The sequence below is a fragment of the Oryzias latipes genome, chromosome 13, assembly GCF_002234675.1.
Source record: "Oryzias latipes chromosome 13, ASM223467v1".
Classification (NCBI taxonomy): Eukaryota; Metazoa; Chordata; class Actinopteri; order Beloniformes; family Adrianichthyidae; genus Oryzias; species Oryzias latipes.
Window position 1 is genome coordinate 5,704,880 of NC_019871.2, and position 20,348 is coordinate 5,725,227.

General features: G+C 39.8%; 1 protein-coding gene across 4 annotated transcripts in view; it reads right to left on the bottom strand.

Annotated features, from left to right (window-relative positions):
* nectin1 (nectin cell adhesion molecule 1) overlaps positions 1–20,348 on the bottom strand; it is a 216,984-nt gene that overhangs the window by 18,163 nt on the left and 178,473 nt on the right. For 2 of the 4 annotated variants that reach the window (XM_011482287.3, XM_011482289.3), the window contains one exon: positions 16,888–16,989. In XM_011482287.3, the coding sequence (XP_011480589.1) occupies positions 16,888–16,989 (102 nt within the window). Of the gene's footprint in view, positions 1–5,169; positions 5,357–16,887; positions 16,990–20,348 lie in introns of all 4 variants that reach the window. The other 2 variants (XM_020708088.2, XM_011482290.3) reach the window with 2 other exon arrangements.

Sequence of the window (20,348 nt, forward strand, 5' to 3'; positions counted from 1 at the left end):
GTGCTGGCATTTTGTGACCCCCGACTACAAATGAGCCAAAATCTGTGATAAATCTATGACACTATGATCAAAACACTGACTAGAAGAGATGCCGTCATGCTCCTCCACCATGCAGATCTCACTCATCTACTTGGGCCTATCTGTTCTTCCTTGAGTTTGTGCTTCTCACCTGGTTCCTCCTAAACAGAATTCCAGTTTGTGCTTGTTAACATGGTTGCTCCAGCCTGTGTGGAGGTTCAAGTCAGAGCCACGTTGAAGACCATGTTTATGTCCTTGACCACATTTCCTGTTAAGTCCAAGTTACTGCCTGGCTTCCTCCCTAATCAACTGTTGGATTTTATTTCTGGATTTCTTTTTCGTAGATTCCTCCAAAAACCTCAGTGGAAACTACAAATCAGGCAGACTTCTTCATATTCTTCCAGGAGGATTAAAACTTTCCTTCTCTGGATCCAAATTCCTTTTCCTTCTGCCACCATCTTCAGGAGAGATGAGGAGGAAGTAGTAAAGTTAACAGAGACTCAGTGTATCAGTGCACTTATCTCCCATAGTCACTGCACATCCATCCTTAATCTGCCAAGATCCTGTCCATGTCTTTTATTCAGAATCAACATATAGAGCTTATTTGTCTACTGTAACCCTTGTGCTATCCTAGGCACTTTAGCATTGGGAGTTGGGTCATCTAGACCCAGTAGACAGTGCTCTGAACCTTTTTCTTCAATGATTTGTGATCTTCACTGGTGTCCATGGATTACGTGAAATCTTTCCACCTTTATCCACCTTTGTCATGGTAGGGAGAACACGTCAATGTAAGCGTGGGGTCATCTAAGATAGCACAAGGGTTAAGGCTCAGTCATGACTGCCTTAGGGCTGGATATGGGATGTCAGTTGGGCTGCATAAATGGATAGATCTACAGCAAACACTTAGCAAGGGTAATTAGGCATGAAGTAGATAAGATGCAGGACGGATTGTCAAGTTTTTTGATCCAACTCCCAAATCCTACAGACAGCGCAAGGGGCCCATCTATGGTGTTTACGTGATAAGGGCATGTTCCTCACGTGCACCCTGACTGTTACGTTACAGTCACATTATCCACGGCAACGCGTGTTCAAGCAGCAACTTCCAATGGAAGTACCAACCGTTTGAAACTTGATCACAAAGGAGAAGTTAATATTTGTGGTTTGTGGCTGGCTGGAAGTGTATGACACCAAGTCTTTCATTATTGGAAAAGAGCTGTGAAAGAAAAAGCCGGGAGAAGGATTTACGAGATTTGCACCGGTTTGACATTTCACACAAGCTTCTTCCAACTGTAGGTGTCGCTAGTGAACAGTAGAAAAAGAACCTGGACTGCTTGTCCAGTGTGAAAACTACGTGCTAAAAAGGCATTCAAGAGTGGCCGTTTTTACGCCATCTTGACCGTCTGCCGCGTACCCGGTGTGAATGTTGTATCATAAAAATAGGAAATAAGACAACAGAGGCTTAGTTTGTGTGGGCATCCCTGCTGCATTTGCATGGAGTCAGTAAGGGACCAGTACTCATCCTTTACTGTCAAGGGCTTCCTATGTTAGCATCAACTGTAGGTGATAAGCGAGTGCAACTTCCAATAGCCCAACGCATATTTTACAACACACTAACCACACACACGACAATCTCAAGGTCTAACTTCATGACGCCCTTTGAGGTTCTTAAGCTTCAAAGGAACTGCAAAGCACACCTATGCTCCCCTTAAGATGAAGCTGCTCCTCTGCACGACCTTTTGCTTGCAACACTCGTAAGAATCACCCCCATATGAGTGCGTATGACCTAAGTCTTTAGTCCACCTTCATTTGTTCTCAGTAACCTTTTGCATTTTTCAATTTTTGATGCTACACAGACTCATAAAGACAACCCAGAAGCCGTTTTGGCAGCAGGCAGTGACCCAGAGAAAGCGATGCAGCGATGTTTGTTTGTGTTTTTAATTTAATTTGCAGTCTGCTCATGAGACTTTCTCCCCGCTGCATGTTCCTTGTAACAGGGAAATGTTTTTTTTTTCTTTTTAGGAAGTCAATACTCCTGATCCCCCATCAGGATTAAGAGACGGTGCTTGTCTGCTAATTTGTAAAACTGCAACAAACAATCACTGTTGCCATGCTGTGGTGTCATCTCCTATGTAGCTTTTAATTAGCTTCTTTCTCCAAGCAGCAATAGCTGTACTGTTGAAAGTGCATCCTGGACTACTGATGTTCCTTCAGCCATCTTTGATCTAACATGTTTGCTTTTTAGATTAGAAAGTGTTATTAGGTTTGGGGAAAAAGCCCAGAGAATTTTAAGAAAGGATTTTCATTTTGTTAAAATGTAACCTCAAACTGTTTTTCCTTTGAAGTCTAACCTCACACGGTGTTGAGGATACGATTTCCTGAGTTGTGTGCTGCCGTCAAACTGTCGACAGCGTTTGTTTGGCACGAAAAATTTAGCTCATCTCCAAGGGAGCAATTATATTCTGAAAACATCTGCAAATCAGACAACTGTAAGTATGATACAAACCGTCTCCTGGCAACCAGCTGCTCCGTCTACAGCATGAATTAGTGCTTAATTGTCTTTCGTTTTGCTTTAAAACACACCAGTATGAGTATCCACAAGATCAGTTCTGGTTACTCAGCTGTATTACGGTTAGACTGATTCAGAGGGTGTGCATGTCACTGGACTCCAACTTCTGCCTTTTTATGTGAAATTCCCCAAATTAACTCAACAACAATTTCCTGCAAAGCAACACATTTTTACATCTTCACACACAACAGTGCACCTTTACTCCCTTGAAACAAATGAGTCTATAAATGAAAAGACACCTGCTGCTAAAAGTGTCTGATTAACACACAGCGTTATGCTCATTTCTCCACAATCCACTTTGAGAGAAGCCTCCAGAGTCCCCTGCAGAATTGCTCGCCTCGTGGATCGCCATGGACACCATGCCAAACAGTGTAGCAACAAGACGATCTGCAAGCATTAATCCTGTTTTTTGCACATTGTGTGAATAAGACTTGAAGTGGGGGTAGAAGGGTGTGTTTGAGAGCGGCGGATAGATTTTCTTGTGGGGTTTAGGTGACACACAGGAGCTCAATCTTGCGAAAGAAAAGGCATTTCTCTCTGGTATCAATCAGCGCTGATGAGAGGTGTAATCACTTGAGAAAAACCTTTCAAATGTTGGGAATCTTCACGCAGTATTTGACTGGAAATACAGTAACTTTGTGATTTGATGGTGGGTGAGAAAGTATCTGCTTCTTTTCTGGTTGGTCACAAACAGGACTATTTTGTAAACCGCAAGGGTTCTTGCGCAGAAAAATTAGTGAAATTCTACCCAAGTCAAAAAATCTTTCTAAGAAACACATCAAACTGGCATCCAGATTCTGCTAATTCACAAACAGATGAATTAGCAACGTTATGAATGGTTCCTTCCGAGAAGCTATGAAGACATTTTTTGTTGTTGTGGAACCATATCAACTACCATAACAAACGTATAGAGGGAACTCCAGTTCCACCAAGAACTGATTCCAGACCATCAGAAAAAGGAGAGCAGTGTTTGCAACATTAACAACATCTGGTATATTGACTATTTTGTGGATGGATGTAGGTCTCTTTGCATCAGGAGTCAAACAGACAGCATTTCATGTAAAAGCAAATAGTCAGACCTAAAAATGGTGGTGGAAGTATGATGGTTTGATTTTTCCAATCTGAAATGCTCTCAAACTTGATTTGGAAGATAATAATATTTTAAAGTCCCTCTTCGATCATCTTGTGATCTATTTTCAAAGTGTCCTGTTCTAGGACATAGTTTCTGTAGAGCGGCAGAATTTCATTGGAAATTCACCTCTGAGTTGTGGGCAAGACTGTTGGTGCAAAACAACCCCGTCCCCCTTTCCCTTCCCCGTTGCTGAGAGTTCTCTGTTTACATTCTTTCCCACAAGCTTACCGCTCCTCACCCCCCCGACCTAACATTACGGGTGCAAGAAAAATGGTGTGCAGTAACGGAGCCATCCAGCTGTACAGTTTTGAGTCAGATGTCAGCTCAGACCAGGAAAACAAAGACTTAAATGGACCTACTTCACAATTTGAAAAAAGAAATACTCAGAAATGCAATTTTAATCACAATGTGCCTTATATCTGTTCTCTATAATAAGAAAAATGCCACAAGAACATGTTAAAATCACCACAAGTTTAATTGGAGTGGCTTTCTGAAGGAAAATCTCAGACCGTTTGTAACATTAAGCTGAAGACCACTTGGGTTCTGCAAATGGATGATAGCCAAACGGAAATGGCAGGTCCTGCTCTGGTCTAAAAGAAGGTTGTGAACCGGCTTGATCAAAGAAGGATGCTGTTTAATGACCACAGCCAATATAGCTCAAATGCGTCTGAATTTGAACATTTTTGAAAATGGAATTAAAAAAAAATTCCTCCACAACTGATCAGCAAGTTCATTCAAAAATACTTGATTAAACTTGTTGGGACAAAGATCGGCTCAACCAGTTTCTAGAATCTAGATTAAGGGGAATTTCTTTTCTGTGTGTGTAAAAGAAGTATGGTTGAGTCATTAATGAGCAAAATGTTAAGTAAAAATAAAACTTGACTTTGGTTTAATGTTCTTTAATATTTTCATTAGTAATTTAGGCCTTAAAAATGTGTCAAAAATGACATATTTCTTTGGTTAGAAAGTTATTTCCTGTTTCCTATAATCATTCTAATGATGTAAAATAGTAAATTATCAGCATAAATAAACAAATTATTCAACATGATGTCAGATCTCTTGCAAATTAACTTATGTGGTTAAATCTTTCATGTCCTCTTCATCCGCATGCTTGACTCAAGTTTTTACAAATCAGAATTCATAAGCCAGAGAAGAAATAAATAAAGATGAATTAAAGCTGAATCAAATGAGCTTTTTTAAAATCAGATTTAACCAAATATTTGCCCAGATTTATGCAGCCAGTGCACGATGGATCCCCCCCCCAGCCTCATATTTGTGATTATAGAAGTGCACGTCTCTTTCCAGAGCACAACAGCTTTAATCAGACCTTCAACAGACACACAACGGGGGGAACTAGGACGGCAGACAAGGGAGCCGAGTGGATAATGTAAAGGGAAGTCGATGCATGTGAAGGGGTTTGAACAAGGGGGTGGGGGTGCGTCAGTCTGTGTACCTTGAGGCCAAAGTCTGAGGGGAAAGGCCTATAATGGCATGCGCTAGTGTGAGCTAGGCTGGATGGTTGCATACTCGACAAGGTCCCCAGGGCCAGTGAGAGCAGAGCTTCGAGGGCTGGGAGACGAGGCCAAAGCTGCAGTATCCAGCTCCGCATACTGGACATCACAGTCCTTGTGGCCAGAGTTCTGGAGACAAGAGAGGCGAAACGTGTGTGAGGTGTGAGGCAGCCAAACGATGACAGAGTGAGAAAGACAGATAAGCTGACAGACAGAGGCTGACAGCCAGAGCGATGGAGACAGATGAGAGGAGTGTCCACTGAAGGTCGGGCTCGGACACGTCCAGCTCGCGAGGACGGCAGAAGAAACGCGCCTCAGAGCGAGCTAATGTACACAGAAAGCGGCTGATAGAATGTGACAGGCAAAACACAAAGATGGAGATGTTGCAAAGAAAATGAGAAAACAAACAAGAAGTGAAACACAAGGCAAGAAAATGGAGACAGATTTTTCCCGTTTGGACTGACAGTGCTTTTGATTTCAAGTGCAAACGAGACAATTACACAGTTCCAGATGTGTCTGCTACTCAAACGGGCATTTATCTGAATTGTGTTTTAAAGCTGATGGCCATGAAAACCGGATTTAAACAAAGACAAATGCTGTAACTAAACAAGCTGAACGCACGCCGTCTGCATTCACTTTAAATCCTGGATTATGGTGAATGCTCGTCCACACAATGTCTCAGACGAATGCAGTTTAAGTGGATATCATTTACAGATCATGGCTGCAGGCACATGGAGATGTGCTGAATGAAGGTGGTGCTGTGGAGTCTTCAGTCTTTCACGGAAACGCGAAGACTTGAATTCAATCTGTGTATTTCTAGGCTGTACTGAAAACTATTAGTTTCTCTCAATTTCTCTCTCTTTATTGATCCTGAGGTGCACTCTCAGGATCAATAAAGTTCCATTCTATTCTATTGTAATTTAACCTGAATTCAACATATCAGGCTCAAAACGGACTTCAGTACTTTTAGCCGTAGCTGTTTGGTCTGAACCAGAGTTGGATTTCTTTGAAAGTTCTATCCAATCCAAAAACTGCCCAATTTGAAAGAAGCTAAAACATTACAAGAAGTTAATTTGACCAAAGTACCTCACAGAACATTCAGAGACACTATCAATACTGTATGCCTAGCTCCTCTGGAAATAAATGAAAAACATTTTTAAGAAATCAAAACCGTCATAAACCTAAAAAAACAAACATAGAATAACAGGAAATTCAAAATGTATGGAGAGGCGGTTTAAGTTCCATCCTTCTATCTTTAGAACCCACCGAATCCCTTCCATGGTCACATGGCAGGTGACACCTTAAAAGGGTCGCCAGTCTGTTGCAGGGCGACGCACTCACACTCACGTGCACACCTAGAGGCCATATTTAGAACCCCCAATTACGCTATGAAGCAGGTTTTTGAACTGTGTGAGGATGCTGGAGTGCCTGGAGAAAACCCACACATGCATGCACGTTTAGAACATGAAAACAGCACACAGAAAGGTCCCAGCAGGGATTCGAAAGCAGGACCTTCTCACTATGAGACACCGTGCAGCCTGCAGTTTATATTGAGATTCTTGTGCGTGCCAGACAAGTCAAGCAACAGATGACCCACAAAAAAGGCATTCCAGACTTACCATGCCTTCTTATTGCAACAGCATTTAGAGCAAAGTTTATGCTAACTATTAGTCTAGTTTTGCCCGGCAACAATTTGAGCCCAGGAGTCATTTTGACAATTAAAAGTCTGTTTTCTTTGGCACACCTGGACTCTGATGGACCGGACATCTCAAATTCTGATCTACATCAAATGCTACTTCCATTCAAGTCAACTCTCTTGTAGTGTGACAACATAGTGTGAATGCAAATATACAGTTTGCACAAAAGAAATGCCACATCAGGCATGTATCACAGAAGATAGAAATTTCGTATGTGGAATGTACGTGTTAGCCATGTGAGTCAACCGAAGGGCAGATGTTTGTTTTTGCTGTACTTGTTCTTACAACAATAAAGATTCAATTCATACCAAATGGAAGAATGAAATTTCAAACATTTCGCCCTTTTTGTTAATATTTTGGTGTGAAAGTGCCAGTATTGACCTGTCAGGACCAAAATGGAAAGAGGTTTTTCCTGTCTTGGCACATCTGCATGCAGAGGCTTTGAGCCTACTCGTTTGTTGTCTCATTTTTGTGTTTTTTATTGTGTCTTTTTGTTACTTTTTGCCCCACAAGATCGTCTCAATCTGTTGCCAGGCAGAACAGCAGACTTTGCACCTCAAATGTCCAATCCATCATCATAAAGACAGACAATCTGAGACAGGAAACCCATTCACAGTCTACCCAGCTGAACGCCAACATCCCAGATAGAGCTGACTCAGCGCTTTTAGCACTAAAATACATAAGTATTTGGTGAAAAAGAGGGGGAAATATTGGATAAATGTAGGTTGGTGTGCAAAAACTAAATGCTTTCAAATAAGTGGAAAGGTTAAATATTGAATACCTTCTAAAATGTGCCATTCATCATAAAATAGTCATAAAACCATATTTAAACTAGTTTTTATTTTCTTCCCAGACTCCTTTTTCTCATTAAAGGATATTAAGAAACCTTTTTATATTCAATTTAAGGGTTGCAAGCTTCTTTGAATAAAATGCATAAACAGTCTTAGTATAAAAGGGAAAGGAACTGAGGATTTTATGGAATGCAAAACAGAGTGCCTCTCTCTGCTGCACGGGGGAAGATGAATTAAAATTAAAGAAAATTTGTGTTTGTATTATAGAAAAGCTAAGAAATTTAGCAAAAAAAGGACATAAAGCAAAAGAAAGTGGACAAAGTCCCAGAGTTATGATGTAGTTGGATAGGAAATGAACATTTTTGAGGCTGAAAAACCATTTGATTGTTCTCGTCTCACGAAAGATATTAAAAAAATGACCTCGCTTTAAGCTATAATAAAAACATTTTGTAAAACTCTCTTAAAATTAATTTATGACCATATTTGTTGGTTTTACTGCCAATTAAAAAGAGAAAGTGCTTAAATGATTATAGGAGGAAGATGTAAATAACCAGAAGCAGGACAGTGGGAATACTTATGCAGATCAAAACTTCAACATCTTTTAAACCTCAGATTTGTGCTTTTTCAATGTTTGTTTTTGTGGTTTAGCTGGAGGCTGGTATCATTTTATAAAGTTTTAGACTACATCTCACACACTAAATGACATTTTGTTTTTAGTGTCTCTTAGATATTGCCGTCTAAATCAGTTTATATGACTATATTTGTCTTTTTTCCACTAATTTTGCTGCAAGCTCCTCCCACTCCCATTGACCCACTTTGCGTGTCCCCTGTTCTTCTCCAAAGGAGAAGGGGACACTGACCTGAACTGTGAAGGAAGTTTTGTCTTATAGGTTCGATCTTGTTTTTCCTCAATGTATGTGAAATTCTTCAACTTTTGTTTAGTATTCAGACTGGTGTTGAAACTAGCTAACCGATGTTTTGTTTTCATGGGTCTTGGCGTTTTCCTTCTCATTTTTCCTGATCCCTGATTCCTGAATTTATAGTTTGTGTAGATTTGGTTTGTAATTATGTCAGTTTTATCCATTTAAAACCCTATTATATCGTGTAAAAGATCATTTGTATTTCACATTTTTACATTTGTGCTGTCCTATAACCCCACCCTTACATTGACGTGTTCTCCCTACCATGACAAAGGTGGATAAAGGTGGAAAGATTTCATGTAATCCATGGACACCAGTGAAGATCACAAATCATGGAAGAAAAAAGGTTCAGAGCACTGTCTAGTGGGTCTAGATGACCCAACTCCCAATGGTAAAGTGCCTAGGATAGCACAAGGGTCACTGAGACTGGATTCTGCCTACTTGTATCATGACTCCTCCCTTGCAACCTGCGCTCACCTATAGCCTCAAGTGGGGCTCTTAGGGAGTTTTGGAGACTCTGAGAGGGAGGAGGAAAAGGTTTTTTGAAACTGCAAAATAAAATAGAAACCTCAGAATAAAAACACCTTTTTTTCTTGCAAAGCTTTTGCAACATTGACACGAGTCACGAGTCCCAGGTCATCTGGATCTGGTCTTTCGTCAGTTTCTAGAGTCAAAACCAAACTATTGAGATGCTACATTCACCTTCTATGATCCACAGATCTGGAACAGACATCCATAAAGACTGAAGCTGAAGCACTCAGTTTATTCAAAAGTTTACATCCGCACTGGAGCAGACGAAAAAGTGCAGAAGTTCACTGCTCTAAGCTTTCAGCAACAGGGATAGGAATAGATCAAAAGATGATCGGAGTGGGACTTTAAACTCAAATTAAAATAATTTCATTTTTTTTAATGAATACTCCTTATATTTTTCTTTCACATTGTTCTTTGAATGCTCTATGTAATGCAATAACTGCACAAAATGTGCTATACAAAAAAACCTTGCCTCGTGAGACTATCATGCCTGGACTCTCATTCTTTTCTTATATTTCATTGGTCATATTTTGTCTTTTAAACTTTGACTCACAGTAATAGAAAATATTGGGGTATATTTTCAGATTTATGGTGTGCTCTTTGTCTTTGTGTTTCAACTGTAAACAGCTGCTATAAATGACACTAAAAACCCTCACAGACCTTTTACATCACAAAAAAACTCCTAAACTTGAAGGCAGCTGTTGTAAGCCACTGATAAATTCCCTATACATAGGGTTGTACTCATTAATATGAGTGGGTTTGTTTTAAATTTGGATTGATTCATAATAATCTTGAAGCATGTGCACTTTTTGCTAACATATTTGTCCAGTCTGTGCATCTATCAAATATGCCAATCAAAAAAGGGCTCCATTAGGACACTATGGAAGACATATTTATTTAATCCAGCGCACCCCCAGCTGGAAGCGCGAGCGAGGGACCATCAGGCAAGGAAAAGAGGAGGACCGTCTTTGCACTAGTTCCCGTCCTGTCCCGCTCTGCTGCTCGTCGCATGGGGAGGGTTCATGAGTGGCAGCAAATGCCGTTAGCTTGTCAAAACATGCAGAGGAAAAAATAATAAAGCAGCGCTTGGATCGTTATGCGTGCGCAGACAGAGTGATTTCTAATGGCTGACTGGTTTCTCCAGGAGTCATTTAACTGTCAGATCTGTACTCAGGTCCAGTAAAGGTGACGGGACTCAGCTTGTTGAAATTTTACTGAAAAGTCGACTTTGAAGGCTTTTTTTTTATAACAGTTGAATAATACTGAAGCATTTTTCTGTTAAACCAACTTACAAATTCATTATTATTTTTACCAAATTCAACAGCAAATTCAACCATGATGCATGATGTTTTTTTAATTTATTTATGTGTCTCACATTGTTATTGTGATCCACAACAGTCAGAAGTTACTTTCGTAAAGAAATAAAAGGGGTAAAAGAGAATAAGTTCTGAAATTATTTATCTTTAAAATTTTCTGTTAAAGCTCAGTCCTGCTAAAGCTCTCCTGGACTTAATGCAGAAAACGACAAATAAACACATTTATGTTTGAGGTTTAACCTCCCAAAGAACAAAAAGAGTTGATGTTAGATTTTTTATCTGACTATTTTTGGCTAGTGCCGATAAACAACAGATTAAAAAAAACAGATTACTAATACTTTTGAGTTAAGGTCGAGTAAAATCCCAAATAAAAAGTAAAGTCTTAGTCACATGCATCTGTATGGGGGTTGACCCGTATAAGTGCTGCGGGTTTTTGGGTTAGATCCATTGAGGGTCTGGATCTTATGCCCCTACAAATGGATACGGGCTGTCTGAAAAATGGGCAGATCTGTACGGGGCACGCACGTGACCCACACACAATATGTGGAACTTTACTGACCGGGCACGAATGCTGCAGACAAGGGGATGTGCACAAGAGACTGTAGGACTCATTAGTACTGTATTTGGAAGAAAAAAAATAAAACAAATCTGTATGATACGCCTGCGTCTCACCTGCTTCCCCCTTACTCACCCTACTGTAAAGAGTTCACCACGACCTGTGTCTGCAGTAGAAAAATGTGCATGAACATTGTTGCTGTACGGAAATGCTGCAGACGTCTATGATATTTGACAGTTTGCCTTTTTGTTTTTACTGCCTCTGTATGTTTTCCAGGAAAGCCGTCACTCCTCCTGAATGCCTCCTCCTCCTCCATCTCTGTGGAGGAGTGCACAGCACTGCATATTGTAATCAGGGCTATTTAAGATGCAGTCTCTCAATTCTCAATAGCAGCATTTCCATTTAATGCAAAAGTCTAGAAATGTTGAAAAAAAAACATTTTTGGAATTAGATGTTTTGAATATTGATGAACTGCATGACGCTGTGGGACCTCGGGTGGCGCCCGCTGCAGTGACCAAAGGTAGCCAGTTCCTACCAAGAAACGCATCGCCATCTGGTTGTTGATCATTTAATCTGGAAAAATTGTTTCCAGTGCACTTTTACGATTAATGTCAATTTTGCCTCAATTACACTTCAAGAACAATTTTTTTTTAAATTGTGTTTCCATTAGGCGCACTTACTATTGCAAATTTAATTTGTGCAATTTCATAGACAATGGAAACGCTGCTGAAAACTTTTGTTTTTACTTTGCTTTCGCTTTTTTATTCCTTTTTTCTCTTGTAAGATGTTTCGTTTTTTGTTCCCACCTCGTGCCGTTTTTTTTCGTTAAATTACTATTTGTGCAGGCCCGGGTCTCAGCCCGATTCTTCTCTGCACCTAGACTCGACTTTCATCCATGCCCTGTAGAGGTTTGTCCACGTTTCACAGACTGCCTGCATCCATATAAGGGCAGTTGTGACTATAAGGCTTAAAGTGAAAACAAGAATTATTTTGTTGCTAGGCAGAAAAACACAGATCTTACAGACATCAGTCTCCTGACTTCATAGCCTCTCATGTCAGCATCTATGAACTCCTGAGTTTAGAGCAAAAAAAAACAAACCTTTAGCGACAAATTCATGAGGAAAAAGGATCCAAAGAGATGAATCAGTCATTTCCGTCAGTGTCAGGATGTTCTCTGACTGTGCTAGAGAGTGCTAGTCCTACTTTCTTTTCCTTTAATATGGAAATAAAATCAGTGAAGGAGAAAAAAAATGGTGGACTATCTTGTATATGCGTGGAAAGCATCATAGACAGATGGTGAAGGGCTGTGGATGAGAAATCTAATTGGATGATACCTGTTGTGCCCCGATGCACCAATGTACCTTCCTCCCATCTCAGAAAGAATTACACAGAAGTGATTGAAGCTTTTACAGAAATTTTATGTTAATAATTCAAATCTACTTTGCAATCTCCCAGCTGCATATTTTCCCCCACCAGTCACAGTCTGCACGCGGATATTTAAATCTGTGGAATATTTGTCATGACCAGGGTGCAATCGGGGAGAAAATTACAGCCACATCGCCGTCAAAATTGGCAGACAGTGTTTTGCCCCGAGAGAATCACCATTAGTAACAGAGCGCATTGCAATCAATGCACATCCCGCACAAATAGTGAGCGGAGAACCTCCGTAATACCACATTCATCTTAAGTATGGCCCCAAACTTCCATCTGAATTCAGCGTTATTAGAAATGAGACATAAATCAAAGGAAAACCTGCCCTCTGTGTCTACGGACTATCAACACTGAACATCTGGTTGCTCTGAGTGTACCATTAAAGACCATATTTGAAGATCTTTTACATAACTACTGAGAAAATCTAAATCAATTCAGCAAAGGAGGGAAAAAAAAGACAGTAATTGAGTTATTCCTGCATATCTGCTGAGATGGATGAGTCACATCTGAATCATCGATGCAAAATATTATTAAGAGGCAGACCAACAAATGGAAACACATCAGGAGCGCAGAGAACAAGGTATGGAACTTGTAAAAACGTGATGTTCAAAGCGCAGCACTAATGTCTCATCTGGGAAAAAGTTGCTTTCCTTCTGAAAAAAACAAGCAGCGCTAATTGATTTTTCAAAGAAGTTCGACCCCAAACCGAGGCGTTTGTCTGACCTACGCTGGCAGAAACAATCTTGAAAAAGAATTTCAGATGAACTGGTGGTTCTCGCAGGCGACTGTGCGAGAAAAATCCACATGAATGAGCTGCAACATTAAACTTTTACTTAATTAACATTTTGCAGCTATGTCGGAAAAACAGCAGAAATGCTTCCCCCACAGTACCAATGAGGGAAAATGAATAAATAATAAAGTCAAGACAACAACTAAATACAAAATCTGCCCAAATAGTTGTGGTGTACCTTCTAGTCTAAGCCATCTGGACGAGGGTTGACCGGTACAGTAACTCCAGGTTTTTAGGTCTTCCAGGCTCGTGGAGGGTCATAGCGAGGGGCGCCTGCCTCTTAGCCCGCAGTCACAACTGCATTTATGGGTGGATGCAGTCGGGTGAAGAAGGGACAAATCTGCATGAGGTATGTAGTTGATTTTAGAATAACAGACGACCCGCGGATGGACGGATGGATGGACGGATGGATGATGGATAGATAGAAAAAACTCTGTCTTACAAGAAAAAGAATTGTATCAATTCATTTTGAATAGCAAAAATATCTTTATTAAAAAAACATGTACTGTTATAATGACAACATTTTTTTAACATAAAAAATGTATTAGGAAGTTTTTTTTTGTCTATATAAATAAAGAAAGTCAAAATTTGAAGAATCTTTGACTTCTTTCCTGTTTTCACAGTGCTGTCTTCTTTTTCCTAGACTCTCAGCCAACCTCCGTGGATATCAGGGAGTGGACGATAATCTTCTTGGCAGTTTTAATCACCCACTGCTTGGTGAGAACTTGGATTGAAGGTCAGGGCAGCGGGAGGCAAACTGACACCTTCAGGAGGAGTGCTGATGACACTCTTCTGCCTTCACCTTTTCACTTTACTCCAGAAATAAATGCACTTTTGTAGCTTAAAGAGGCCAAATGAAACCTCTTGGTCTGTTTTATTTCAACTGGATTTTCTTTTATGTCAAATTACCCCAAATCCTCACTGCTCCTCTCGCTTTTCACCCCTGTTTGTACCCAGTTGTCTCAAAAGATGCTGATGATTCAGGCGTTTACTTCCCTCTCTTGTGGTAAATATTTATTTTTGGAATTCTTATCTTTTTATGTCGTTGCACTGACCAAGACCCAGTAGGAGCCACAGTCTTCATTCACTCTTTAGAAAATAAAACACTGTTTTGTATTTAAGTTAATGTTACTATTGTAATAAATAAAAATAAACTAGTGTATTTTTGGCATATATTAAATAAAAATATAAAGAAAAAAAATCATTTTCTTTAACAGATTTCTGACACAGGACTTCCAGCCTGAGGCCACACGTGGCTGCAGACCTCTGTCTCAAACTATTATGGTCTGGTTTTTGTTCGAAACAATTCATGGCTCAGGTGGTTTTCCCACCTGAAGCAGAACACAGATGGGGGAAATTTGAATCTGTTCCTTTGCAGCGGCATAAACTGTTAGCATCAGAACATTGAGTTTTGTCTGTTTTGCAGTTTCTCAAAAAAATTAAATCTAATGTTTTGATTTTTGCTTCCATAAAACATTTTTTTAATTTCATTTTCAGAAATAAAAAAAATGGTATATTAACAAACACAAAGGCGTTTGAAACCTACATAAGTAAATTATTTTCCTAAAAGTTAACCAGATTATAAAACATCAGTAATAACTTAACTTAACTAAAAAAGTTTTACTTTAAAAAAAAATTTTTCTTTTCTGTTTTTTTATCTGCTACGTCTTTTTGGATGAACGCAAAAGCTTTAATTTTGTACGCACAAACTGAATCGATGCTGCCTTTATAATTACGATTAAACGCAAAAATACATTAATAAAAAGATTATTTCATAACTCAAATAAATGAATTTCATAAAAAAACTAAATTGATAAATTATTTAAGTAATTAAATAACTGAATACGTCACAAGTTAAAATAGCTGTTCTTTGTTGATGTGTAGCCATTTATTGTCTGCACCGTCTTTATGGAGCATGGTCATGGTTTGTGCCACTGTCATTTTTTAACGACCAATAAATATTTATTCATAAAGCTTAGCAGTTGTGCAGCTCCTCCATAATTTTAAATGAAGCAATCTGAACATTTTTCTTGTCAAAATTAAGCTAATTTTCATTTTGTTTCATTCTTGGGCTCAGATTTAGCAAATGTTGGCATCCAGGGAGGCTGGATGTCAAAAAATTTGACAGACAAGAGCCACCCACATTTCACCATCTGCAGCGGAAAAGGAGATGTTTGTTCCAAGCAGCCTGACACCTCTTACAGTCATTAACATGGCAGGTAGACTCACTAATTCAAAGGAAAGCCTTTCAGCTCCCTCACATGCTTCCTCCAGGAGGTTTTCACATTAAGCAGACACCCGGTTGAAAGGCTTTTGCTCTCTGCTGATGCACACACAGACACGCAGCAGCCCACACACGCCCTCCACACGCACAGTTATTTGTCCAAAAGCAGAAACTCCAGCAACAGCCAGTAAACACAACACCGTCTCAGCAAGCGCAGCACGGTTTGCAAAAGCGCCGGACAAACACTGTAGCCAAATGTGAACTCACAGGGGTGGGCAAATGTGTTGCAGAGCATGGCACTGCAATTCATCTGCACACAGCAGCCAGGCGAACCGGTGTGTGATTACTGTGGATTAGACGGATTGGAGGAGAGAAGAGGCTGAGGGCAGACGAAGAGGTGAGCGCCGGGGTCAGGGCGAAAGATAGCACGGCGAGAGGAAAGGATGCAGGCTGGTCTCGTTTAGGAGGAAGGTGAGAGGTGCTGATGCAGACGACGAGGGGGAAGGAGCCTCGTCAACAATACCCTGCAGATGGTCGGCAAGCCGAATTAAAGACCCACTCCGATCAGCTTTTGATCTTTTGTAAAAGCGTTTCCAGTTTTATGCCATTTTTAGCCCAAATCCAAAAAACTTATGTCGTTTTCTAGGACAGAGTTTCTGTAGAGTGGCAGGAGTTCATTTGCCTCTGAGTTATGGGCAAGTAATGGGCAATCCCGCCCCCCTTTTCCTCCTTGTTGCTCTGTTTACACTTTTTCCCACTAGCTTACAGCCCCTCACACCCCCAACCTAACATTACTGGCGCAACAAAGACGGCGAGCAATATCGGAGCAATGCAGCCGTATAGTTTTCATCCAGATAGCAGTTCAGACGAGGAAAACATGGATGTACACGGATCGAGTCGTCTACAAGTGGATGGCTAAAAACGAGAGGCAAAGCAAAGAAACATCGAATTTAAAATGCTGCTAAAGCATAATTTGAAAACAAAACAAAGGAACGTTTGATTTCAGAGCCCTGTCGACCCATTTAATATATAAAAATGTAAGCTTAAGTTTCGGTACACTTGATACGATTAAACACCCACAACCTGGTGACAATATCTATTTTCTACGACACAGATGCTTTTTCAAACAGCATTGTTTTTTTTTGTCTGCTCCCGATTCATTTTAATAGAGAAATAATCAGACATGCAATTTTAAGCTCAGTTTTCTTACTTCTTGTCTTCCATCGTTAGAAAAATGCCACAAGAACATGTTTAAAAGACCATTTCCATCGGAGTGGGTCTTTAAGCTGCGTCCGTTTCGATTGACTTCCAGCCATAAAAGGCAACAAAGACTCATCCCTTCAGCAGGGAACAGCGGTGTGACGACCTCTTCACAGAGACGAGCCGCTGATCATTTCTACTTACCGGCTTATCAGTGAAGGGGGTGGTCTCAGAGGGGGCCATGTCATAGTAAGGAGGTTGAAGTGGAAGCTTCTGCATCTCGTCCTCCTTGTCCAGGTGAACCACCTGCAGGAAAAAGGTTAGAGAGAGTCAGACGTCACATGTTTTTGGCAGGTTCCCACTTGTTTTCGCTCATTTTTATTAATGCTAATGAGCGAAACGCATCCCTAAACCTTTCAGGGACAGCTGCTTGACAGGTTCAACTCTGACCGCGCTGCTGAACTCCAACGAATTTTGTCAAATTAATCACCTCCAAGTTGCACAAATGGATGATGCAAAGCTCGGAAAGAGCCGAGCGGAAATGTTAAAGCGGCTGCCGCGAGGATTTGAGCTCACATAGGTTAGAATGTGATTAATAAACAGATATGTCAGATTAATTGAAGCTTGACAAAACAGGATTTTGAACACGTTGATGATGCTCTTTGTGATGATTCTGAGTAAGCAAAACAAGTTTATGTTTATTCAAATACAAATGATCAGAATTCATGTGGCTTCCACAGCATCAGGAGTTAGACTTCAAATCTTCACATGAAAATGACATGTTAGTGTTTAGGCTGAAGATTTATTTTAATAGCAATTGATCAGACAGCAAAGAGGCTTCTGATAGAGCCAAACTGGAAAAATATCCATCTTTTAAGAAGTTTCATCATTTTACTAATCAAAAACGTTATCAGTAAATAAAGAAAACTTTTCCACGTTTACTTTGGATTTTGTTTTAATTTGTTGGACATAGCACAGATTTTTTTATTTGAAGGAAATAAGAAAGTTTTTCTTTGGACAAAGATTATTTTATGGTAATAATTGTGCCACTCTAGCCAAAAACCGGTGTCGTTTTCCAGAAAAAACATGAAGTTTTCTGCAGTGCACCAGTATATAAAATTACCTCTGATTAGTGTGCAATCCCGCCCCCTTTTACCGTTGCTAAGGGCTCTCTCTCCACCTAGTTTACAGCCCCTCTCACCCCCAACATACATTAGTGGTGCAACAAAAATGGTAAGTAGTATCATTTATCCATTAGTACAGTTTTAAGTCAGATGCCAGCTCAGACAACTAAAAATTAAGACGTACAGCAATTTAAATAGAAAAATAATCAGAAATGCAATTTTAAGCCTAATATTTTTTTTAATATGTCCTCTATCATCAGAAAAATGCTACAAGAACATGTCAAAAAAAAAAAAAAACACAATTTTCATCAGCCACTAAAGATCTGGCACTATTTTTTTTTTATTTGCACAAACCTCTGCTGGAATGTCCAGTATCTATGTTCTAAAGCTCCAAATCTAACCCCTCTGTTTCTTGATACCTTTACATCTTCCTCTGCAAACACTAATCTCACACAACCGTAATCCTGGATTAAAGTTCATTTAGGATTATTGAGCTGGTTAAGAACCGCTTGTCACAAGTTTAGAACATTTTGTAGACTGTCCCAAAATCTAAAAATAAGAGATTTGGAAAAAATAGGAGCAATTTTTGTTTTTTTCATTTTCCTTGCACAAGTAGCAGTGTCTTTTCCCTTTGTAAGGTGTGTCTTGCAGTCCTCTTGAGGCTCGTGCGATCACCATAAGGGATGTCCTGAAGATGGAACGTACCATTATTATGTTTGCGGTAACTGCATGGTAAAGTATTACTAAGGATATTGCACAAGTTTCATGCACTTTTGACGTACAGGTGATTCTTTTGCAGTGAATCAGATTTTGATAACATTCTTTTTCTTTGTTCAGGTTTGGTTTAGTTTCAAAGCCTCATCTACACAACATTTTGTTGTGGTACAAAATAAATATTTTTCTTGTAGGTTTGTGTAATTAGTATCGCTCATGGAGACACAGCAAGTAGACAGCAGCAGTTAAAAAGATGAAAATAATTTGGTAAATATTCTGGGATGGAGAAATGATACGCAGCGACCCGTCTTTCCCCAGTGTGACTGAAGATGACTCTTCTGCCCCTGATGTCATCTTCTTGCTGCTTCACATTTGTTTTCACCAAAAAAAACCCACAGAAACCAAAAACTCCTGTGTTCATTTTAGATCATCCAACTGCAGTCCTTTCATTTTTGCCACAATGGAAGCAGTGAGTCAGCAGAATGGCTCATAATTTCCCTTTTCACCACACTGTCGATCCCAAACTTTCTTCACCGTGTACTACTAATGGATTCATCAAACTCAGTCCTAATCGCTCTGCAGAAGTCGACACGTCTGACAGCTGGGAGCCTTTTACACGTCTTAAGGCAGGATCCTTACAACTCGCATAAAGGGCTAATGAATATCCCTAAAGCAAATCACGGCTCCCCAAACCTTTATTTAATAAATGTTTGAATGTTGCATTGACAAGAAATCAAAGGAGCTTGGAACAATGGAGTTAGGGACAAAAGAATACGATGTGAGATTCATAAAATACTGTTGGAACAACGCATTTGTGCTTCACACAACTGTGCTATTCAACTAACACGATCAAAAGGCTGCCAAACGCTGTTTGATCCACATTTCTCTTCCTCTCAGTGGTAGCTGCTGAATCCAGAGACCCCAACCCACATCAAAAAGGTGAGGTCTTTTTTCCTACCTGAGAGGACATCCAGGCAGCTGAGACCCAGATGCCACAAACGATTAGGTCAGAGAAATATTTGTTTAAAGCTCAAAGGCTCCAGCCTCCGGAGGGAGTGTGTGTTTGCTCTCAGATTAACACACAGGGAAAGTTTTCGATGTGGAAATGTTTCGGCTGGATTGTCGATTCAGTCATCGTGTTTCTAGAAAAAGCCTTTCGGGCATGAAGCCATTAAACAACAGTGGAGTGTAATGAAGCTGCTGGTTAATCTCTAAGCCTTTACACTACACACACACACACACACACACACACATACACATGAAAAATGGTAGAAAGTATGAAAAATACAAATTGATGTGTATCAATTACTTACTTTCACTTCTCTGCTATTCTCTTTTTTTAAAGATTTGTTTTAGTTCTAAACATTTTTAGACCTTGACTGTGCTTTTAATTACCAGGTGATGTAAAAAATGATTTTTTTTTAAATTCTGCAATGTTTTGCTGAAAAACTGATGATATTTGCAACCAGAGTTGGTTCTTAAAAGTCTCTCACAGCTGATCATGTCCATCAGTCAGTCACTCACTCCTTCTGGTTTGTCAGAATGCGGTCAAATCAGGATCAGCGGAAATCCATGAAAATCTAGACTGTAAATTTGAAAAATACTGTAGACTATGTAAAACAAAGTTTAAAAGCAAATTTAAACTTGAAAATAAACTTTTTTTTTAAAACTCAGTAGTGATGATGCTCTCCCAAAGTTGGTACATCAGCGGAGGGATTTCACAAACGGCGTCAACAGCAGACACTGGGTGGGTGTGACATCACTCAGAGAAAGTGGTTTATTTCCAGTTCCAAGTAAATGAAATCAATTCAGTCATAATTTTTTTTG